The 22,083-nt window shown below is 47.5% G+C and overlaps 1 protein-coding gene across 1 annotated transcript; it reads right to left on the reverse strand.

The window, feature by feature from the left end:
• Positions 1 to 17,465: 17,465 nt before the first annotated feature.
• Positions 17,466 to 21,406, reverse strand: LOC125739088 (serine/threonine-protein kinase pim-3-like). The gene is made up of 6 exons (XM_049008830.1): positions 20,587 to 21,406; positions 20,285 to 20,394; positions 20,137 to 20,187; positions 19,663 to 20,026; positions 18,822 to 18,998; positions 17,466 to 18,729 (listed from the first exon to the last, which is right to left on the reverse strand). Exons 1-6 carry the CDS (start codon positions 20,672 to 20,674, stop codon positions 18,545 to 18,547), a joined length of 975 nt encoding a protein of 324 aa, XP_048864787.1. The 5' UTR covers positions 20,675 to 21,406; the 3' UTR covers positions 17,466 to 18,544.
• Between the last annotated feature and the right edge of the window lie 677 nt (positions 21,407 to 22,083).

The following is a 22,083-nucleotide window of genomic DNA, read 5'->3' on the forward strand; positions in this document are numbered from 1 at the left end:
CTTGTAAATGAGTCATGCCCAATTAATCACTGGTTTCCCTGTCAACGTAAATATTGTAGCTAGCAGGCTGAGAAATACTGCAGGGGCCTCCAAGGTTCCGCCTTGGGTCATCAGAATTTGGATAAGCTGTTAAACCGGCCCATTTTACCCCGACCAGTAAAAACGGTTTGAAGATGGATGGATGGATGGATGGATATGCTCAGTGCGTTTCTAAGAAAGCAGTGTGTTCCTGCTTGTCCTGTGACTGCATCTTCCCAGCCTTTCATTTTCCAATGTGGATTATTCTGAGACATACGCAGGCATGAAAGCATACAGTCAGAGGAAACAGCGCCTCCTGCTGCTCGAAGTAAGGAAACACACTTCTCTCCTGGCATTTCCTAATTTCTCACAGGGCATTGTGATTAGATTTGGAAATTACTAGGCTTACAACACACACATACGAAAAGGAGAATTACTGTGCAGGCTTTGAAAAAAAATACATTTGCTGTTCATGAACTTACCGAAAGTGTGACTAATTACTGGATTTCTGTTTTAGATATGTGGGGGATCTAGTACTGACTGGTATCTGGTTGGTGAATTAAGGTGACTGTAGTACTTTCATTTTCCTTCCGTCACCTGATACTTGTAACATATATACAGTCGCTTCTTTACGCCTCCTGCGGCAGACATCCCCCAGCCCACGGCCTGACGCGACCCGGAAGCCGTTGCAGTCGTCTGATACCACAATGTTTTTATATTTAATTTCTCACCGCTAGTCTTGCTGAACCCGTTTCCATCATGGAAAGATCTGCAGGAAGATATGGAATGCATTCACTTTATCCAGACGACACCCATCTCAGATATGCAAAGAACATGCGATGGAATGACACATTTCTCCCTCGGTGCTGATGAATAAAGACAAATGGCTTGGGAAATCCCTTAAAACTGATGGCAAACTTAAAGTTTTCTTTATTGTGAGGGTCCCTTCTGGATCCCCTCAGACCCCCAAGCATGTATAAGAATATGAAGCAAATCACAGAAATCAAGGTGTTCCACAACTTTCTTGTTGTTTACAGACATGGCCACAAGGTGCTGCTCGGCTCACATTAAATCAGAAATGCTGTCGGCTTAGTGAAGTCTGCGATTTCGAGTAGACGTGACGAGAGGGTGACAACGGGAAACGCCTTCTTTCTGAGTGCTGCACACGGGTTATGGGCTCACTGAGGTCAAAGCCCCTGCTTATGCAATCTCATGTGCTGACCCTAGGAGTGGCCTGGTTTGACATCTTGAAACAATGTAAAGAGCAAATCTCATGTCCTGCTGTCACATGTCAGTCACATGGACGTCGTGTGCATATTACGAATGTTTTCATGAGTCCCAGTGGTCCCGTTGTGGTTGTCCCCACCCCTGGTTTCTGCCCCCAAATCCAGACGTAAGACTCTAAAGGCCTGAGAGATAAAGTACTGGTGGCCTAGCCCTGAGTTTTCCTGTCTATCTGGGACTCATGAGTAATGCGTCTTCCAATCCACCATGCAAAAGGGGCCCACTCTGTTGACTGGGATATGAACCGGCAACCTTCTGATTACAGCCACACTGAGCCACACGGTGCCCCATAAAATATATGGGCGATTTGTGATATAGCACATGCTACATTACAAAATAATAGACACTTTTATTCAAAGTGAGATACATATTTGAGAAGGCGGGGTCAGACACCTTCTCAGACAAGAGGGGTCTATGGGCTTTGCGCAGGGGCCAGATGGCGAAATCACTCCACACATCCAGGAATCTGAACTGGTGACCCGCCAATCAAAGGTCCACAGACTCAGCTGAGCCACATACTTCAGGCCCCCAAATGCTTGTGAGAATGGGACCACTGGGACTACTGGGAGAATGAGAACAGCAATAGGGCCGCATTAAAAATGCACCCTCAGCTAACGAATTGTGTACGAACAACTTTTTTCAAACAGCGTGATAAAAGCGGAATGTTAATCACAGAGGAAGCAGATGTGGTTTCATTTGCTGGAGACTGAGGAGATTTCTAAGCGAAACGGTTCTCAAATTATAGATTGATTAGGCATTGATTGCAGAGGTTTTAAGAATCAGTAAAGGCATTACTTTATGCGTTGACGTATTAGCAAAAACAATTAGAAATGACTGAGAGAGGAACAGAGCCAGTTTTGGTGTGATGTTCTATGCGTTATGTAATCACAGAGCTGGTTCTGGGTGTTTAGTCAGCAGGTATGTTTTAGGTGGGGGGAGTTAACAGGGAAAGCTGGGACCTGACCTGAGTGAATCCCCTGAGTGTGCCAGGGGGTCTAGGCAATACTGACCTCCACATTTCCCACCTCCGAGGTCACTCTGCTGCCTTCTGGGCCACAAGTGTCAGGCTGAGTGGCGCCCCCTTGTGTTTCACCCTGGTGGCCTGTGATGTGGCGATGTGGTCTCCCTCCTCCACCACCTCCAATGCGACTGCCCTCTTTCTCACTTTTAAAAGAGCATCCCTGGTTCCCAGTCTGAGTGGAAAATCCAGGCCTGACTGGTCACCCAAGAGAGACCAGATGGTCGCATCCACTACTGCTGTTTTCACCTGGAGTCTAGAAGTGTTTCTGGCAGAGCCTGGGAATTCTGCACATGGGGAAGATTTCAAACAGGATCCGGCCCCGGCTGTCCTGGAACTGTCTGGAAAAAATACCATGATTACTGTGAGGGTCAGAGTAGGGCACCGTATCTCTGCTAAGGTGCATGCTAAGCTCGTCGTGAAGTCTAACGAAGTCCCCACTTTACGAACTCTGTCCTTAGTTGTTTTATTTCGGAATTCATACAAGTCAAGCTTGGCTCCCAAAATTTGTACAGATGGGGGCCATGTACCATCAGGTGGGGACAGATGTGCGTTGTGGTTAAAAATTGTGGTACGATTGACTGAAACTCATTTCAGTCACTCAGGTCAGAGACCACTGTTGGCTTTTAACTGTATTAATTTGACCAACTTTTAGCCCTGTGTAGCCTGCAGTGAGTGAGTAAGTAAGGGTTAGTGCATGACGAGTCGCGCATTTTAGGTTTGCAGAGACACACAGCCGCACTGCATTTTAAAGTGTATAGCGCATTAACTTTAAGCAGCATTAGTTAGAATTACATATTATAATCGTGCATTGATTTACTGCTGTGATTCACCTGGCTGTCACTCTGTATCCAGATAAAGAAAATTAATCAACACTCTGATCAATCAGATTTGAGAAATCATCAGTGCCGTGGAACAGTCATGCATTAAGGATATAGTTCCTTCACTGTATATATTACAGTGTGGCAGTTCTAGCCAACCAATGTCTTCGTAGTTCTATGAAAACAACAGGACAATTAGCTGGAAGCGCTTGTATATTATATGTGTGCATACAGATGTGCGATATTGCTGTTGTTTATGCTGCGGTTGGGCCTGGAAACACTGCGTTTATGTGCTTCCGACGCAGTGTTCTCCAGAAGAACACTGGACCAGGCAGTGCAGGCCTAAGGAGACACTTCTCACGGATCAGCTGGTGTCCTGTTCCCCAATGAACGTCAATATAACATCCTGCGGCTGCCACCAGCGTCTCACACGTCACACGGAAATGAGAACGACACAGGATTCAGGTTTGCGTTTGTGCTGTGGCTAGAAGACCAGAAGCCTTCTCGGATGTCACTGCAATGTTCTACTAGGCTGTGCTGCTGACTGCGGTCACATGACTCTGCGTAAAAAGAGGTTAATCTTTCATGACAAAATGAACCCGTTCCAAGTGACTAGTCGGGTCACAGGGCCCCATCGCCCCATCGCCCAAATCTCTGTTTGGGACTCGAGCTGGATATGCCATGACTGGAGTCCCAAAACAAAGCCGCACTGTTCTCCGATGCAGGTTTCACAACACCTAAGTGGCATCATTAACCTCTCATCTGCCTGTGATCTGCTAGTTTCTCCAGACGCTACCCAAGGGCTCGTCCCTGGGCTTAGGTGGATTGGTTCTGAATCTAAGGTCCGCAGTTGTGGCCCTCTCTGCCACTTCAGGATTTTCTACTGGGTCTGATGGGGCTCAGCAACTGGGGAGGAACTGGAGAGACAAGAAACACTACTGTCGCTGAGAATTAATATTTTTTCTTCTAAAAAATAAAATCTGTTTACAGTAAATATCCTTAGGACAGGAAAACGATTTAGCAGAAGATTAGAAGCTGGTAAACTTTTATTTAAGAAAAGCAAATGTGAAGCAGAATTGCAATCTAGGCAGTTTAATTTCCTGGCTAATATTTATCCATATGGTTTTGCTTTATACGGCAGAAAAACCTGGGTAGGAGCTAAGCAATATTGCTCCAAGGCTTGTATTTGACGTTTTAAAGCAGTTCTGGGAAATAAAACTCGCGTCCACATTAAACCGGCCATCTGGTAAACGCTGACATCGAGGAAGAGGGCGGTGGGTTTCCTCGGTCCATAAAAACACCCTCTACCCCGACCGACGGGGTCTTCCAGCAGCTCTGGCAGCGTCTCAGATATGCGCTGTGCGAGTCACCTGCGCTGACTGCGCGCTCCCGGCTTTCCTGCTCTGACCAGGCGCGTTCACGAGTCTCTGGCCGGTTCTGGTGTCTGTGAGTTCAGACTCGCTCCCCATTAAACCGTGCTGGGTCAGCGGGCTTCCAGCTGAGTCAGCAGTTCCGTCCAGGCTGGACTGGACTCCAGAGTGTCTGCTGGGTCCTGTTACTAACCCCCGATTCCAGCGGGACCGGCAGTAAGGGGGGCGCGGGGAGTGGCTAGAAAAAAATAACTGGGACAGATTCTTTTCAAATATCCCTACACCTGCATGAAAGCAAAACATTTTAAAAACGTTTCATGTTCCAATTTTTAAATGCCCATTCATGTTCAGTTACGCTACTCAAAAAGCACACCGCTGTCATCGGCTAATATAAAACTCAGCGTATGTAAACCCGCAAACTCGACTTATGCGATTAAAGAGACTTGGATTCTTGTTTGCATTTCCAGATCATCCTTGACTCAATCTACATCACATTTATATGCATTTATTACAGATTAACACTGGAAAAACTGGACTGTCCCTCTGTGTAAATATTTTTATTGCTCTCTTTTCCAGTTTGTTTAAATGATCCGCCTAGGGTCGAGCGGGGCTCCGACTGACACCGGCAGGGCTGTAGGTACGAATGAAGCCTCCGCGACTGATGAGATCCAATGTTAAGAATAATTTGCCTCTCTGGACGTGTCAGACATTTATTTGGACTGACCTATAATTCCTTTCTATGTCCCTGCAGTCAGTCGTCCGAAATGGGCCGATCGCGTTTGGCTCCGCTAGGGGGCGCAGACGCCGCAATTGCTGGAAAACGCGTTAAGTGACCTGAACATCTGGATCGCTGGAAAATTTAGGACTGCAGCTGCAGACGACCAGTGGCGTGTGTCAGACTGAAATTTGCCGCATTTTGTCACTGGAAAAACATTTTAATTCACGATCAGCTGAAGCTGACCACATAAAGCGCAGAAACGGTGCCTGGACCGCAGTGTCTCACACGGGGCTCTGAACAATTCAGCATGACCGGATAGGACCAGCGACAATGACTAAAACCACTCACTCCGTCATCTCAGATTGGGGACGAATGCCCAGAAAAAGAGATTAAACTCATCTTGTCCAGTATAAACAGTCTTTGCTAAAACATAGTGACCCAAGTAAAAAAAAAAAAAAGCAACAAAAATGATTTTTAAAAAATCGATTCGATTTAAACGAAAAAATTACAGGCAAAGCTGGTTATCTTTGTGGTGAGATGGACTCGGGGAAAATGTCGTGCTGGTTGGTCAGTTTTCTTTGAGCACGGCTGTCGCTCTTTAAAACGTGCTTTACGAAGCTTGGATCTCTGGAGAGACGGCCATGCCCGTTACGCTGCCCGTACATCCAGAGAACGCCTCAAAAGCAGTGCATTATCTGTGTTTGTTCTAAATTGCCACCTACCTATATATTTAATGTGTGATTAATTATTTCACGGGACCTCTTGAAATACTGAGGCTTGTAAGTAAGACCAACATTAGGGAATAAAATTACACAATTTGAATATAAGATATTTTGATCACGAATATATCAGCCTCTAGTCTGTTTGTCCCCATTATCTGATGAAATTGACAGCTGCATCCTGCTCCCCTATAGGGAATCAATGTCCAAACCCCCAGTGGGTCTCCGCACAGCGAGAGCAGTGCCCGCCTTCCCACGGACCCACACTGCAAGCGCTCTCTGCCCACACGCAAACGCAATGTAGCGCTGGCAGAGAGGAGGAAGCAGATTGGCTGCCATCAAAGCGGATGTTACGTAAAGGACCGTGCTATTCACCCCAGGCCAGCTCAGCATGAGCTAAGGCTGGCGATAGAAAAGTGACAAATATTTTATTCAAGTCGGCCTTGATTCCCCTTGCCATATTTTTGCTAGCATCTCCATAGATGCCAGCCTTCGTTCCCACGGTAGTCCGAACACGGAAATACACTGAGGCTTGTTTCCCAGAATTCATTGCAACGTTGATCGCATTCCCCAAGCCAGTCTGCTGTGAGACAGACCGCCACTTTGCCGAGGGAGGTTTATGAGGAGCAGGCGTACGGAATCTTCAGCTTGGCCCCTGGCCCCCGCCGCCCTGACCGCCTGCACCACCTCCCCCAGCAGATTCATGGATACGGATCACACGGGTCTCCACGGCCAGTGTCATTAAAACATCTGAGCTAACCAGATCATTGAGGCCCATCTGGGGCTTCAGCACTCAATGCCCTGTACAGGGCCAGTTCTTACCCTGGGCTTAGACAAATTTGCCCAAGCCTGTCTGTGATCCCTGACCCGGTCTCATGTGGGTCGGACCTCAGCTGAAGCATGAGAACATATTTTGGGTCGATGCATTTTTTGTGTCTTATTCCATCTGTAAACCCCATGACTACCATACTAGCATTAAAATATAGAAAAAAAAGATATCCGTGAGAGTAAGGCCCAAGAGAAATGACTCGTACCAAAATTCCTACATTCTGGGCTGACAGACATCTTCTCCATGACCCTGAGACGATGCGCTCATGATTCCATGGAAACCAGAGTAGCGAAAAAGACCCTAAATAGACGTGTGGGGCCCCTTAAAGTCAGCCCAAGTCATTCCCTGCTCTTTGTGCCACATAAGCTGTGTTCCATTGTGAACCCAGAACCAGCTGCGTGGTTCCTCACTATTCCAGCTCGCCCTGCCAAATCCAGCCCATAATTCTCCACCGCCAGCCGAAAATGTCAAACAGGGCATGTGAAAGACTGCGAGGGATCGGTCCTCCAGACGTCTGAGGGTGCGCAGTCAGGATTTACCCATCAGGAGACAGCTATGTCAGCTGGAATTTTACACAGCACCCAGGGGAGGAGGGGGGGGGGGGGGGGCAGGAGGGGGTCATGTGACCAGCCAACCAGCTAGGCCACAGATGAGGCAGACTGATGCGTAAACCAGGACGTGGGAAGTAAATGTGGGGGAGGAGGGCAGGGAACACCGAAGAGGAAGAGCGGTCGCGCACCGAACAAGAGAAATCCAGGACAATGGATTAATAAAAGGGCGGAAAAGTCCGGAATGGGTCGCCTGTCAACCACAAACCCAAGCAAAGGAAAGTACAAATAGAGCAGCAAAATGTGTAAATGCCAGGGAGCATGTTTGGAGAAATATCCAGGTCAGCTGCTATAGAGAATCAAGCTGCAGAATGGCATGCCAGCATATGTAAGTCAGGCGCTGTCCTCGGTGACCCGGGAATCTCTGCACCCAGCCAGAGAAGAGGACCGCTCCCCACACCCCCATCCGCTGGAACTGCGGGAGCGGCAATGAGGAAAACGTTATCCCACGTGAGCGGTGACCTTGGTCTTGGAGGCATGGTCGCTGGCTAGGGGCTCATATGACCTGCCTGGCCGCTGAGCTGTGCCCGTATACGGACCAATCTGGCGGAGGAGCTCCTGCACTTTGTTCAGATCTAGTGATGGGGGGGCGGGACACAAAGGCATTTGACTTCATCCTGGTGTTCATGAAACAGTCTTGGCAGCAGTGACCTGCACAGTGTTTTTGAGGGGCAGGCATTTGGAGGTGGGGAGTGGCCAAACAGTGCAATTTTCCAGCTGGGGTCACTGGGTGAGGGGATGATCAAAAAAGGCCACTTGGAACATCGAGGGGGGACACTTTCATTTGTTCAGGTGAAAGGGGCAGGTGCTCAGATGCCGCCAGCTCAAATCCTATCCTAGGCAGAGTAGCTACCTGTCCATTACGCCCTTGAGCAAAGTTCTTAACCCGCCAAAATGGTCCTGGAGTGCTGGATAAATGGCTGACCTACCGCCTTCACAGGTGTATATGTCTCCGTGGAGGATATATGGGATATGTCTATACAAAAGAATTCCGGTGTCTTGCATAAAAAAGGGATCATTTCATTTTGAAAAGTCATTCTGCATGTACATACACCGATCAGCCATAACACTAAAACCACCTGCCTAATGTTGTGTAGGTCCTCCTTGTATCACTCTGACCCGTCCAGGCATGGACTCCATGAGACCTCTGAAGGTGTCCTGTGGTATCTGGCACCAAGACGTTACCAGCAGATCTTTAAGTTCTGTAAGTGGTGAGGTGGGGCCTCCACGGATCAGACTTGTTTGTCCAGCACATCCCACAGATGTTCAGTCTGATTGAGATCTGGGGAATTTGGAGGCCAAGTCAACACTTTGAACTTGTTTTCATGCTCCTCAAACCATCCCTGAACAATTTCTGCAGTGTGGCAGGATGCATTATCATGCGGAAAGAGGCCACTGCCATTGGGGAATACCGTTGCCATGAAGGGATCTACTTGGTCTACAACGATGTTTAGGTAGATTGTACATGTCAAAGTAACACCCACATAAATGCCAGGTTTCCCAGCAGATCATGGCCCAGAGAATCACACTGCCTCCGCAGGCTTGACATCTTCTTATAGTGCATCCTGCTGCCATCTCTTCCCCAGGTAACGACACACACACCGGCCAGCCACATGCTGTAAAGAGAATGTGACTCATTGGACCAGACCACCTTCTTCCACTGCTCCATGGTCCAGTTCCGACGCTCACGTGCCCATTGCAGGAGCTTTTGGCTGAGAACAGGGTTCAGCATAGACACTGACTGGTCAGCGGCTACGCAGCCCCATACACAGCAAGCTCTCTGTTCTGTGACCTGGTGGGACACTGCGGCCGTTTCCCACCGTCATCCTCCCTGACGCCAGCGTTACCTTCAGAGTGGGGGCGGGGGGCCGTTCACTGTGCCCAAAAAGCTAGCCTGCAGCAGCAGGGTGACCGTGACCTGGTTCGCAGAGCCCGGCTGCAGGAAGCACCATATAGAAACAGGAAGCAGGGCAGCGGCCCAAGCAAGGTCACCCCCCCCCATCCCCCCACCCCGGGTTACGCAGCCGCTGTTGCAGGATGTGAGATGTTTGGAAATGCCCCTACCAGAAATTGGACCAGAAAATGAACATTCTGTTCAGCAAACAAAACGTCACTTTCTTGGTATTCCTACCCGCCCCCCCAGTCCCATATGCAGCTGATCTGTAACAGAGGCAGAACCCCCCCGCCCTCCCCTCCATGTCCATTGGCTCTGAGAGATGTCAATCATAGAACAGGGATTCCTGAACACAAATATAATATTAGTACTTCCTATGAGCGTGAATATACATGAATCATAGCTATAATTATAATAATCATGGTCATAATGTAAGGAAATTTGGTGTTTTTTTATTTTGTGCTCATATTAGAAAGAAGTCAGTAATATTTTGTCTCCTAGTACAGCCCCCCACCCCCCATTTTACTGTTGCCCCCACCTCCCCTGTGCCCTCCCAAAAAATGATCTGGAACCACAGCTAATCTGCTGTGGCTCAGTTTGGAGCTGTAACTTGCCATTTTAAAGGTGTATTGTTTACAGGGTGTCATGGTACGGGGACCAACGCTTGCTGTGTATCTCTGTGCAGTCAGGTGCCTCCCAGGTGGATTGTGGTTCAGTGGCTTAGGCCTCTGTGCCTGTGACCAAAAGGTTGCTGGTTTGAATCCTTTCCTTGGCAAATTAGTCATATCTGTGTTGGGGTCGTGCAGGTGCTGCAGCTGTCAAGTCACATGACCAAGCCTGAGCATAGACTGCATGCATCCCTCTCATGTGTGTATGTGTTTCTATGAGAGTATACGGGATATGTGGGAATGAAAGAATACCAATGAACTTGCACATATAAAACATAATGTCATTTCGAATGGTCACACCGCAGTCAACGATCAGCAAAATTGGGTCAGTATGGCTGCAGTACCAGGCTGGAGGAGCAGCACAAGGTCAGAATTACAGCAGCCAGCCTTGGTGTGTCAGATACTGCTTCCATTTATCATGATACGGTAATACAGACTCTTTTAAAAACAGGAAAGAGATGCTGAAAGGCAGAGAATCCCAGCCAGGCTAATCTAATCCCGCTAGTCAGAGCGACCTGACCGCTCGCGCGGGAATGGAGAACGCAAAGTCATCTCGTAGCTCTCGTTTCCATGGTAGCACACCGTAAATGTAACAACCTCCCTGTCACAGCACAATTTCTCACCGCGGCTGCAGTGCAGCACACGTGCAGGGAAAAATGAATCAAGGATCTCTCCTAGGGTGTCCAACATGTTTGCTTTACTGCAAGGTACATTTTATTAGCTTTACAAATACATACATTCACACGCACGTTTTCGTGGCGTCCTGGACAAGTATTTAGATGATTTCATTAGTACACACTGGAGTAACACCTCCACCATTTTGAGCATGATTTTGTGAAATGTCGACATGCAGAGGTTGCTAGATGCTAAAGTACGTCTCAGGAACGTCAGAAAGATAACAGAAAGACCCTGAGGTGCCTGATCATGCCCCCAGCCCCCTACCCCACATGTATCCTCACTTACTCACCTCAGCAAATCATAATAGTTCCCATATCATACTTTGTCACTTAACGTCTATCCAAAGTAATCTGTGAACTTTACAAATGAATCAAGTTGCCGGATATTTTATTTATGTATTTAGAACGTGTACCAGTTGTTAGGGGTAAATCAGAATGCCACCCCCCCTCCCTCCCGTACTTCGGTCAGGCCACCATGGTCATATAAGGGAGTTTTCTCTCTTTTTTAATAGGGGGAGTATTACACTAGGATTGCATGAATTGAGATGCGGCACCGTTGCGTGTAAAAGAAACTGATGGTGCTTTGAGAACACAGTGTGTGGATATAAGACAATAACACTGCTCATGTTCAAGAGACGGTCTGTGCCAGTTGAAACCCAACCCCAGGACACGGACAGGGCCTGACGACACGTTTTCTCATTTTGAGGACAAGCTCACCATGTACATGGGTGGAAGGGGGCTGTCCGGTTAGAGCCTTGCAAACACTATTTGTTTGTGCTCTGAACACGCCCACACTCCCTGCCAAGAGGGGCACTACAACATAATAACAGTTTACCTGTTTCAGCTTGTAATACAAGAAGGGGGAACCAGAACTTTCTAAAACAATGAACTCCTTGCCCGGGGGGGGGGGCTCAGCAGCCCGGCCCTGAGGAACACACGTGACGCGCGAGGAGCACAAACATGCAGGCAGGAGCCGACACACAGGAAGGCCCAGGCCCCTTTTCTCAGAACCTCTCGTGTGAGGCAACCTGCTTCAGCTCTTGCCCAACATGTGCCTTCCTGTGTGACCTCGGCCCCCACTCCGTCAACCAGGCGACAGGAAGCCATCGAGGCAGCAATCAAAGGGCGCGGAGGTCACGTGATCGCTGTCCGTCTGCAGACCTGTCTCGTTTTTTCCTAGGCGCCCCACTCCACACAGTCACCCTGGCTCAAATTTAAGAGCCTCACTGATTTGAAAGTGTGAATGAAATCGCTCAGGTTGTATCATCAGAAAGGTGAAATGGGTTCTGACTAAATTAGCACAACAGTGGATGGATCAGTTGGACGTGGATGAATGGGTTTTTCAAACAGTTGCCTGGGCCAGCAGCTTCAAAGAGCCTTTCTCCCAGAGCTGGAAGACACTCGGCCTGGATTTGCTGCCATTCCTAGACCCTCAGAGAGACTTCCAGCAGCCCAGGGTACTTTGCAGGAAGAGTGCTGTTATGCTTACAGGACCTCAAAGGAAACATGTGACCAGCATTCCGCAAATGGCACGCAGGTGTCTATGTGACATGATGGAGCCTGACGTCTATGGTGTAGGTGTCACAATATTCCGATTTGTGCTGGATTCCAGTGAGCGGTGAAGGTCGCAGAGAGAGCTGACACATTTTCTCCAATGATCTTCTGCCTCCGTCTATCAAAATAAACAACTTCAGTTCCTTTCATACAAATCAGGATGCGTTCACTCCTTGCAATGCGGTCCATCGAATGCATCAAAAATTATAAGTAAAAAAACTGAACAAAATGCAGATCTTGCAAACTACCCAAAACCAAAAAATATGATAAACAGGCTGTCGGATTTCCTAACTCCCACCTACCCCATAAACGCTGGTAAATGCTCATTGGCACAATACTGTCCGTTTCTATGTACTATCGTACTTTTTCCATTGTGTTGTTGTCATTTGTATTGTTGTTGTATTTGTATTTGTGTTGTATTGTTATGTAAATTTTTTTGGAAAAAAATCCATTTTAATTCTTTAATTTGTTTGTTTTATTTTTGACTTATTCTCATTATTTATTGCTCTGTGATTATTCTCCACTGTTCTTTGCTCCTTTCATACACAATTTCTTTTCACAAGTGTGAAAAGACAATAAAGTAACTTCAACTGAACCATCTCACAACTAGCAGGTTGCAACATAGGGGCACCTCAGTCCCACACTCTGCCCTCAGCTCTGTGGCCTATTGGGGCTGTACGCAAACCCTGGCCTGCCATTTAGCTGCGTGTCTAACACAGCACCCTGTAAGATACCCGTGTTTTCCACTAAAAGCTTACTCAGTGCTCCGCCTTATGTCAAGCCTGTACCTGTGCTGGTTGTTGACTCACTAAGAACAGCACATGGTAAACAGCATGAGCTAACAGACAAACACACCAGAACATACTGCTCAGAATAGTTATAACGTTATTCAGCACGAATTATGAGTCAGCATAATGCTTCTTGTATTCTGCATGCCGTTTCCTGAATCGTCTGACAGTTTCGTTAGTTCCTCGTCACTGTCTGGAAACCCCGGAGCTGAAGTTCTGGGTCAGGGTCACCTGGACACCTCGATCATGACCTTCAGCATGTCAGCTGCAGCCGGGGTCCAAGCCAGCTTCTGCATTCTGATTGATAGCAGCTAAAGTTAGCAGATCTTTAGCCATTCCGATTCTCACGTTTTGTTTACGCTGAAGGGTTCCAAAGAAAACTACTACATTAACTGCTTTTGAGAGGTCATAAATTGTATGTACACATCTGTGCTTCAGCTGTTTCTCATAAAAAGACACCTCAGGCCTCAGGAATGTAAGTAATGGAGGAATGTGAGTAACAGAGGATGGGTGTTTTCTGAGTACAAATGAAAACCTATGCGGGGAGCGATACAATGGCAGGGTAAGTGTAGAAACTGACTAGAGGTGTGGGGCGGGAAGCATAATGGACTGAGGAACAAATGCTGCAGCCTAGGGACAGGAGTCCACCAAAACTCATCACCACCACAGAGTCCTAGGGACAGGAGTCCACCAAAACTCATCACCACCACAGAGTCCTAGGGACAGGAGTCCACCAAAACTCATCACCACCACAGAGTCCTAGGGACAGGAGTCCACCAAAACTCATCACCACCACAGAGTCCTAGGGACAGGAGTCCACCAAAACTCATCATCACTGCAGAGTCCTAGGGACAGGAGTCCACCAAAACTCATCACCACCACAGAGTCCTAGGGACAGGAGTCCACCAAAACTCATCATCACTGCAGAGTCCTAGGGACAGGAGAGTCCACCAAAACTCATCACCACTGCAGAGTCCTAGGGACAGGAGAGTCCACCAAAACTCATCACCACCTCGGAGTCCTAGGTACATGACTCAACCAAAACTCAACACCACCGTGGAATCCTAGGGACAGGAGAGTCCACCAAAACTCAGCATCACTGCGGAGTGTCACTTTCACTGTGTTTCAAGTGTGTTTTTGGAGAGCTGTTCACAAACTGTTAAAGTGAACTGGATTTGAGTGGAACTTCCACTGGGGGTGATGAGATGTCTAAGATTCACAGAGGACCATGGTAGCTTGTGGCTAACACTGCTCTGCCCATCTCTCTTTTATGTAGGGCCCTCTCTCATCACTATACCTTCTCCCACGAGCCAGAACAAAGGATCCCTTCATGGTTTTCCTGGAAAGCAGGTGGCCCTGTCCTGCCTCACCCAGGGGGAGGGGCTGACAACACACAGGTGTGCCACTGATGGAACAAACATGAAAACATGTGCTATCCTTATAATGCAACACGATTTTACCTGACACTAATAAATTATGCCACACTGTGGAATTTGTTTAGTGATTTGTCATGGGCTGGGACATGTAACATCCTGAAAATTACATTTTGGTGTTCGGCCTAAAATAATAAATGATATTCACTTGAAACTGGGCGAGTCTTAAAAAGCCTGCATTGACTGAAAAAGTACCAAAAGATTTACCGATGGTACAGAAAGAGACTTCATTAGCTGCAGCAACCATTGGCGATGACATCAAATTAAGAGCTCTACACCCATAAGGTGTCTTCTATCCATGCTTTTTGGTGATGGTGCATTTCCACACTGCGCTCGCTCATGGTGCAGCATCTGCTCTTTGCACAATGTCTGCTCACAACACACTGCCTGGTCTCAGTACAGAGATAGCACCCCGCCAGTTGACTGCGCATTGCCTGTTTGCTGCGCAGCGTCAGTGCACAGTACCTGCAGAACTGCACCATCACGCTCCTGGTTCTGTGCTTTCTCACAGGCCCAAATGACATTTTTGTCTTCAAGCCTCCAAGGTCTTGTGATATCGATCCTCCTTGTGAATATTTTCCCGCTTAATACAAATTGCTCCCACGTGAGCCGGGGGTTCTGTAGAACGCTGACAACATAGGCCTAATCATAACACACTTAAACCGGATATATCGGTGGATTATATAATATTATAAAATAGCCTATATTGCAGTTTACATGCCTCGATGAAGATTTCGCACCTACCAACTGCGGTGTGCCCCATGTATTAGCCGTCCATGCTGTAACCCGTAAATGTGTGGTTTTAGGTGTTTTTATCGAAAGCAGGTTGTAAATGGCTTTGAGAGTTAATTTACATAGATAAGCAGGGCGACATATGCTTATTCGCTTTTATGGTCACTTTACAGTGACAGCTCGGCAGTAATCAGAATAAGCCTGGGCAGCTAGATTAAGGCGACTGCTCATTTACACTCTATAAGCCCCAGGGCGCCATAAAAGACACACGGCACCGCAGTCGCTATGCGTTAAAAAAATAATGTCAATAAAATAAAATATATGCGTACATCACAGCAATTCAGTGTGTACAAAACTGCCTAATATCACGTGCACATATTTTAATGACTAAGCGTTGATTTTTTTTTTTTACTGGTTATGATAACACCGTTTCAATATTTCTCAGCATAAATCGTCCCGTAATTTTAATTTGTTGCTGTAGCCCTGCAGCAAGCATCCCAACGTTTTGGCTGTCTTAAGGAGCTCCATTTGAGTTCGCAGGCATCGCAGCGTTATATGCGTATTAATAAAAGCAGGAGACCTATAAAAATCCATTAGAGGTAAAAAGCGGAAACACCAAGGTTTAAATCACCTTTAATATAATGCACGTCTCGCCGACTAAATGCAGTAATTAAAATTGCCATGTTAAGTCACCGCTTACTTCTGCACGCTTCCTTCGTCACCATGCAATGAAATCCATAAAACAACTCTCTTTGACAACGAGATCCCATCCAGTTAACCAGGACTGAACTGCTATGGTTAATTAAATAGACCTCCACCGGCTGCCAAGATCAATAACTGAATAATTCACATCAGGCAAGGAATCATAGGATATTCGCCGAAATATCCCACCACTACAACGCATCATTTAACATGTTTTTCGACCTTATTTGGGCATGAATACAGATTTTAACTGCTGAATCTATCCCGCAACAGCCCTTAAGTTATATATGCAGCCGCCATGCATAAATGATTGGCAAGTGGAAATGTCACCAGTGATCTTGTCGTCCCTGTATAAGTAGGCATTATCGTAAGCCTCACAAGATATGGGACGGCAGGTAGTATGGTGATAACAGATAAATGGAAGGTTGTTACTTTAAATTTGTTAAATTAGTTTAAATCCCGTTCGTGCATCCTTCTGCAAAGAACTTATCCTGAATTTGACCAGTAAAATAAACACACAATATTCTCTTGATAGAAGTGTCAGGCAAAGACTAACGAGACTGCGAGTGGTGTTAGGATGGAGATCACTGGAAGTGTCCGTTCAGGCACCCAAAAAAAAGGAAAATAGCCTTCATCAAAGACTTGAAAAATTTGTGGATAGATATGGCCTCTACAGTGAAATCATATTAAACAATCTGTCATTTTGAGGCCCCCCGATCACCAGGCCCTGATGCAGCAAACGTCAATGAAGCTCTCCAATGAATGGCCGCGCTACGTGTTTGAAGTGGAAGACTTCAGCAGAACAATCCCAGATGCTCACCAGCTGCTGTCACTGCTACACTGGGAACTCATGACGACACAAGCGCCCTGTCCCGTCCCACCAGCGTGTCCGCTATCAGCGATAAAACTGGGGACACTTTCAAAGGGAAGCTCAGCAAAGTTTTATCAAGAAGAACATCACCGATTGCCACGAAATCGTTGGAAGTTCCAGTGAACCCATCCATTTTATCCAGTGCCAGGTCATGCTGACTCTGGAGCAAATCAAGATCAAGGCAGAGGATGCTAATCAGTTGCTAGAGAAGTTAAAATGAACACAATAGTAAAAACTAGGATTTGGGGAAAGTCAGAAAAACCACTTGCAGTGTTATTTATGGAAAATGAGAGAGAAGCTGAGCTCACATAGGCTCAAATATATGCAACAGGCATTTGCTTTGGATTGAAATTCCGGAGGCCTGTACCTTACTAAGCTGTCAGACTGTCCGTAAGAGACAGAAGGCGGAAACAGACAGCAGAGCCGGCAGAGAAGTGCAGCTTTAGGGCATCTGCACATGAATGAAAATTATATAAAAACATATTGCCTTTCTCGCACCGGAAGCCATGTTGAGTAATACTGAAACTGGCAGGGATGTCACCAGTGTTATTAAAAGGAATATGATATGTTGATATAATGAGAACACCGCAAAATCTAATCTGTGGTAGCATGATCCCTGATCCCAGCTGTGAAGTGTATTTACAAAGGCTGCGGGAATGTTTTGCTCACAATTCTGAACAATTACAGCACCGGTTTATATAATTCAGCCACAAAACACAGCTGCAAAGCAACGACGCCACTGAACCAGGAAATCAGAACCGTAACATGAAAAAAGCTTTTATTGAAACGTTTGTATAAAAATAAGTTCTCCTCCTTTTGTCACATTTCACACTCCTACACTGGGAGGGGGACCAGGTTGTATTGAACGCGATTAATGCTCCCTCCATCCAAACAAACCTCGCTGTGTAAGAGTCCATGAATGGAGGTCACACCCATTCAAATTTAGACCAAAACATTACATTTGAAGAAACATCACAGGAAAGGGGCGGGAACACATTCATCTCTCTCTCTCTCAATTTTTTTTTCAGACATCTCCTGTCAGTGCATCAGCAAAGTTATTGTTATGAAATAAAGGTCCTTGTAAAACACAATCGCACGCACACACAGCATTATATGAGGAATGAACAGACACAATGAAGACATGCCAGGGGATTTTAAGATGAAACTAAATAAATAAATAAATACCATGTATGGAATATCTAATACATATAAATATAGGGGAAAAACATCTTTAAATACAGACAGACATTGCATTGATTGTGCATTATAAAAGCCAAGGTCCCGGTGGGACCCAGGCAAGGGACACATGGGATCTGCAGTGAAATGGGGGAGGGGTGCGTCTTAAAAAGGGAAATGCAGCCACCACCACCACCAGAGGGCAGCATGGAGCCCTCAGCAAAAAAATCATGAAAGAAGCACAACTAACACAGGAACCCAATCCCAAACACCTGCTCAGGATGACGGGGCGAGTAAAGTATGGGGGGGGGCCACAGCGAGAGCAAGTGGGTATTCAAGTATCCATCATGGACGTCACGCCTGGCATTAGACACACACGGCAATAAAAAGAGAAACCTCCACGAAAGTAGTCTATAAAAAAAGGCACTCAAAATGAAGACATTAAAATCAGTCCAGGCTCTATGAGAGCAGCCAGCGTGTCTGAATGAGGGTCAATAAATTGTACATTTAGACAATAAAATAATAAAATAGTAATAATAATAATAAACCCTTAAGTTTCAAACGTAAATGCTGGTCAGAGCACCTAATCAATAGGTGTTCCCAATGAGGAACAGTAAGATATAAAAATAAAAATGTCCAAAGGAAGAGGAAGCCCCCCGGGCCCTCAAAGGCTCTCCTTGCTGGAGCTGGTGCTGGAGGCGTCGGCCTCGATGCTGTGCAGCGTGATGGCGCATTCGGGGCTCTCAGGAGCCTGCGAGGTGCGCATCCACGGATGGTCCAGGATCTGCTCCAACGTGGGCCGCTCCGACGGCCGCTGCGAGAGGCACCGCTCAATCAGCTGCCGGCACTCTGCGGGGGGGGGGGGGGCAGATGTAAGCCACACCGCAAACCTCGAGTGACATGGGGGAGGGAGGGATTCGGGCACAGAGAGGCGCACACACCAGCAGAGATGCGTCTCCTGAAGAACAAGTGTCCCCGCAGGATCTCCTCGTCGTGCTCGAACGGGATGTCTCCACACACCATGTCGTACAGGAGCACGCCTAAGGACCACACCGTCGCCGAGCGGCCATGGTATCTATGGTAGCGGATCCATTCTGGCGGACTGTATACCCTTGTACCTAGGAATGACAGCCAAACACGAGGGTTATTCCCAACAATCCTTCCACTAAAAATACAGTCAAGTGGAGACGGATTTCGGAGCATAACAGGCCAACATGCTCCACAGCCATTACAGTCTTGCTTGCTCCCCATAGAGCTTTAACACGTCTCCATAACTCCACCCCCCCCCCCCCCCCCCGTATCCTGGATACCAAACAAAAACAAGAATGCGTAACGCGCCAGGTCACGTGGGCAGCGGTGTCGAATTTCACAACAAACAGATGCTACGTGGCCGCCAGCAGCCCTCCATTAAAGCATTTAAATGAGGGCTTTTCAATCCTGACATTTGCATGTCTGGGAGATCAAAAAGAAAAGGAACAAAAGACACGTGGGCTACTTTTAAAACGCGTATTTAAGTGTGTCCTAAAAAGCAAAATACCTATGATATACCCTGCGCGAATATAAAAGCGACACATACTCCTCGTGCGTCACGTACTCGGGGGAATCTCCATCACTGCTGACGTGTTTTAAGGTCCCCAATCTTATTTTCATAACACTGGCCCTTCATCGCATGCATTGGCTGACCACTAAAGAAAAAACTCGAAACGATCCCACTACGCGCCACCAAACGGCATATTTGGTTATAAGAATCCGCCAGTAAGTGGCGGACCGGCCTGCGCGTACCGTCGTAATCTGTGTACACGGTGTCCTTGAGGATCGCCCCTGATCCGAAGTCGATGAGCTTGATGTCCCCGCTGCGCAGGTCCACCAGCAGGTTCTCGTCCTTGATGTCGCGGTGCACCACCCCGCAGCCGTAGCAGTGGCGCACCGCCTCCAGCACCTGGCCGAAGAACCCACGGGCCGTTTCCTCGTCCAAAGCGCCCTTCTCAGTGATGAAGTCGAACAGGTCCTTTACGGGCTCCGGCCGCTCCATGACGATGAGCCAGCCGTCCGGCCGCTCGTACCAGTCCAGCAGCTTAATGACCCCCCGAAACGGGGAGCTGACCTTCTTCAGCAGCAGGATCTCCAAAGGCACCATAACGCCGTTCTGCAGAGCAATGCAATGCAAGAAATAATCATGCACTATCCTGCAATTTTACAATAAAAGAAAATCAATGCACTAGCCGAGAAAAATGGTTAAAAGGTGCCTGAACTTACAATGGAGCCCCATTCCGTTACTCTCCCCCTGGCCACATGCTTAACTGCGACCTGAAATTAAATAGTTAAATGGTTATTCGGCGAAGCCGGAGATGCTTAAGAATTGCGGCGATTTAGCAGTCATCTGGGAGCGGAGGAGCACTCTTACCGACAAGCCGTCGGCGATCCGACTCCCGGCGTACACCGTCCCGAAACCCCCGCTCCCCAGCAAGGAACCAACCTGGTAAACCTTCTCGAAAGGCTCCTTCTCCGCTTTCACTGCAAAAAGTGACAGCAACATTTAACACGATCTCATCCATGCAATATTAAGAGGACTTAATATTAAAGTCACGGATCCCAAATATACCAGCATCTATTTCGCTTGTCCTCCGTGTCTATAGTTGCTTGTGATATAAACTAGCTGAATACCGAAAATAGCAGATTAATTGAGCAATATGAAGCGTTCCATACCTGGCTGGAGCTGTATTTTCACCGGCATGTGGTCCATGCCGGTCGTACTGCAAATATGAGAGAAGGAACCAAACTTGGATCTCAACATATTAATCAGCACAAGGTTTCAAAAAAGCAGATTTCCCCGGCGTGCTCCCCAAAGTCCAGTATCCTGCACTTATGCCGCTCTATCCAGTGCCGTGAATACCTCTATTATCCAACCAATGTACTAGTTACAGTAAAACCGTGGTGAATGAATCCAGTACGTCCAGTTCCACACAAGGCTAGTAATGAATGTTCACCACTGGGGGGGAATATGAGATCCCAAAAAAATCCGCAAAGAGCAAAGGAAATAGGCTGAGGCGAAAGTCCTTCTCGGATCCAGCAGAAACGAGGAGAGCTGTCAGCCGGTACCGCACTCGGACACCGGGTCCCCTAAGCGCAGTATGAACGAGCTGCCGATCCCAGTCCCAAATGCGGTCGCGCGCTCTCCGCTGTGAGCCTCCGCGCCGCTGCAACCCGCCTCTTAGCACGCACGGCTGCGGATGTATCCTTCCGCGTCAGGATGCGTTTGATCTCCGCCGGCACTTTACAGCCGCCCCCGGTCTACAAATCTCTGCCACGGGCTGGATCCCGAACTCCAGAGACAAAAAATAAATAAAGATAAACGTGTGTCTCACAGGCGCCGAGGGTTAGAAAAATATCCGTGCAGTCATATGACTGAAATATCACGACGCACTACTTGCAATGGAACTCGCACACCGAAGGATTCCTCGTCTGGAGGGCTTTCCGTTGCGTTTGATTAGTGAAATAGAACTCCTATTGACATTCGTAGTGCTTTCCTGGCCAATGGCATCGCGTCTATAAATGCCGCGATCCTTTTTCGGTCCAATCGACGGAGATATATTAGCATAAAGAGGCGGTTTTGAGCGCACGTGGCGGGAATTCCGAGACACGTCTTTTTCCTCTATGTAACCCCCCCCCCGCTCCCCATCCGTCCCCACCCCTGCACTCCCCTCCCCCCGCCCTTCCCCCCTTCCCTCCCTCCATGCGCTCCGCCCCTCCCGCCCGTCCCTGTCTGTCTCCCGCTATCCCGTTCCAAATCCCCGTTACACCCGCAGTTCTCCAGCCGTGGGAGAATAGGAAATTCGGGATTACCATATAAAAATAGAAATACCGCAAGAGCAAGCTCCTTAAGGTCATTCCTCTTTTCACCAATAGCCACCTTCTGTAGCTACGTCTAGTACCTAATGTGAAGCGTAGTTTGGCCGTGCCCCGCAAGGTTACATGCAGTTTTTAGTTGGGGAATTGGAGGCGTGAAGCAAATCAAAAAACTGGAAAATCTTTCCACACTTTATTTCACTGGTGTCTAAATATGAAGGAAATAAAAAACAGAGACCCTGCAAGTCTCCACCCCCCTCCCCCCCGGAATGGTACACCTACTGGAGGGTACAATAATTATGGTCCAGGGAGGGAAAACATAAATACTGACACTATAATCACAGTTAATGAACATTT

Source organism: Brienomyrus brachyistius, chromosome 3 (genome assembly GCF_023856365.1).
Source record: "Brienomyrus brachyistius isolate T26 chromosome 3, BBRACH_0.4, whole genome shotgun sequence".
Classification (NCBI taxonomy): Eukaryota; Metazoa; Chordata; class Actinopteri; order Osteoglossiformes; family Mormyridae; genus Brienomyrus; species Brienomyrus brachyistius.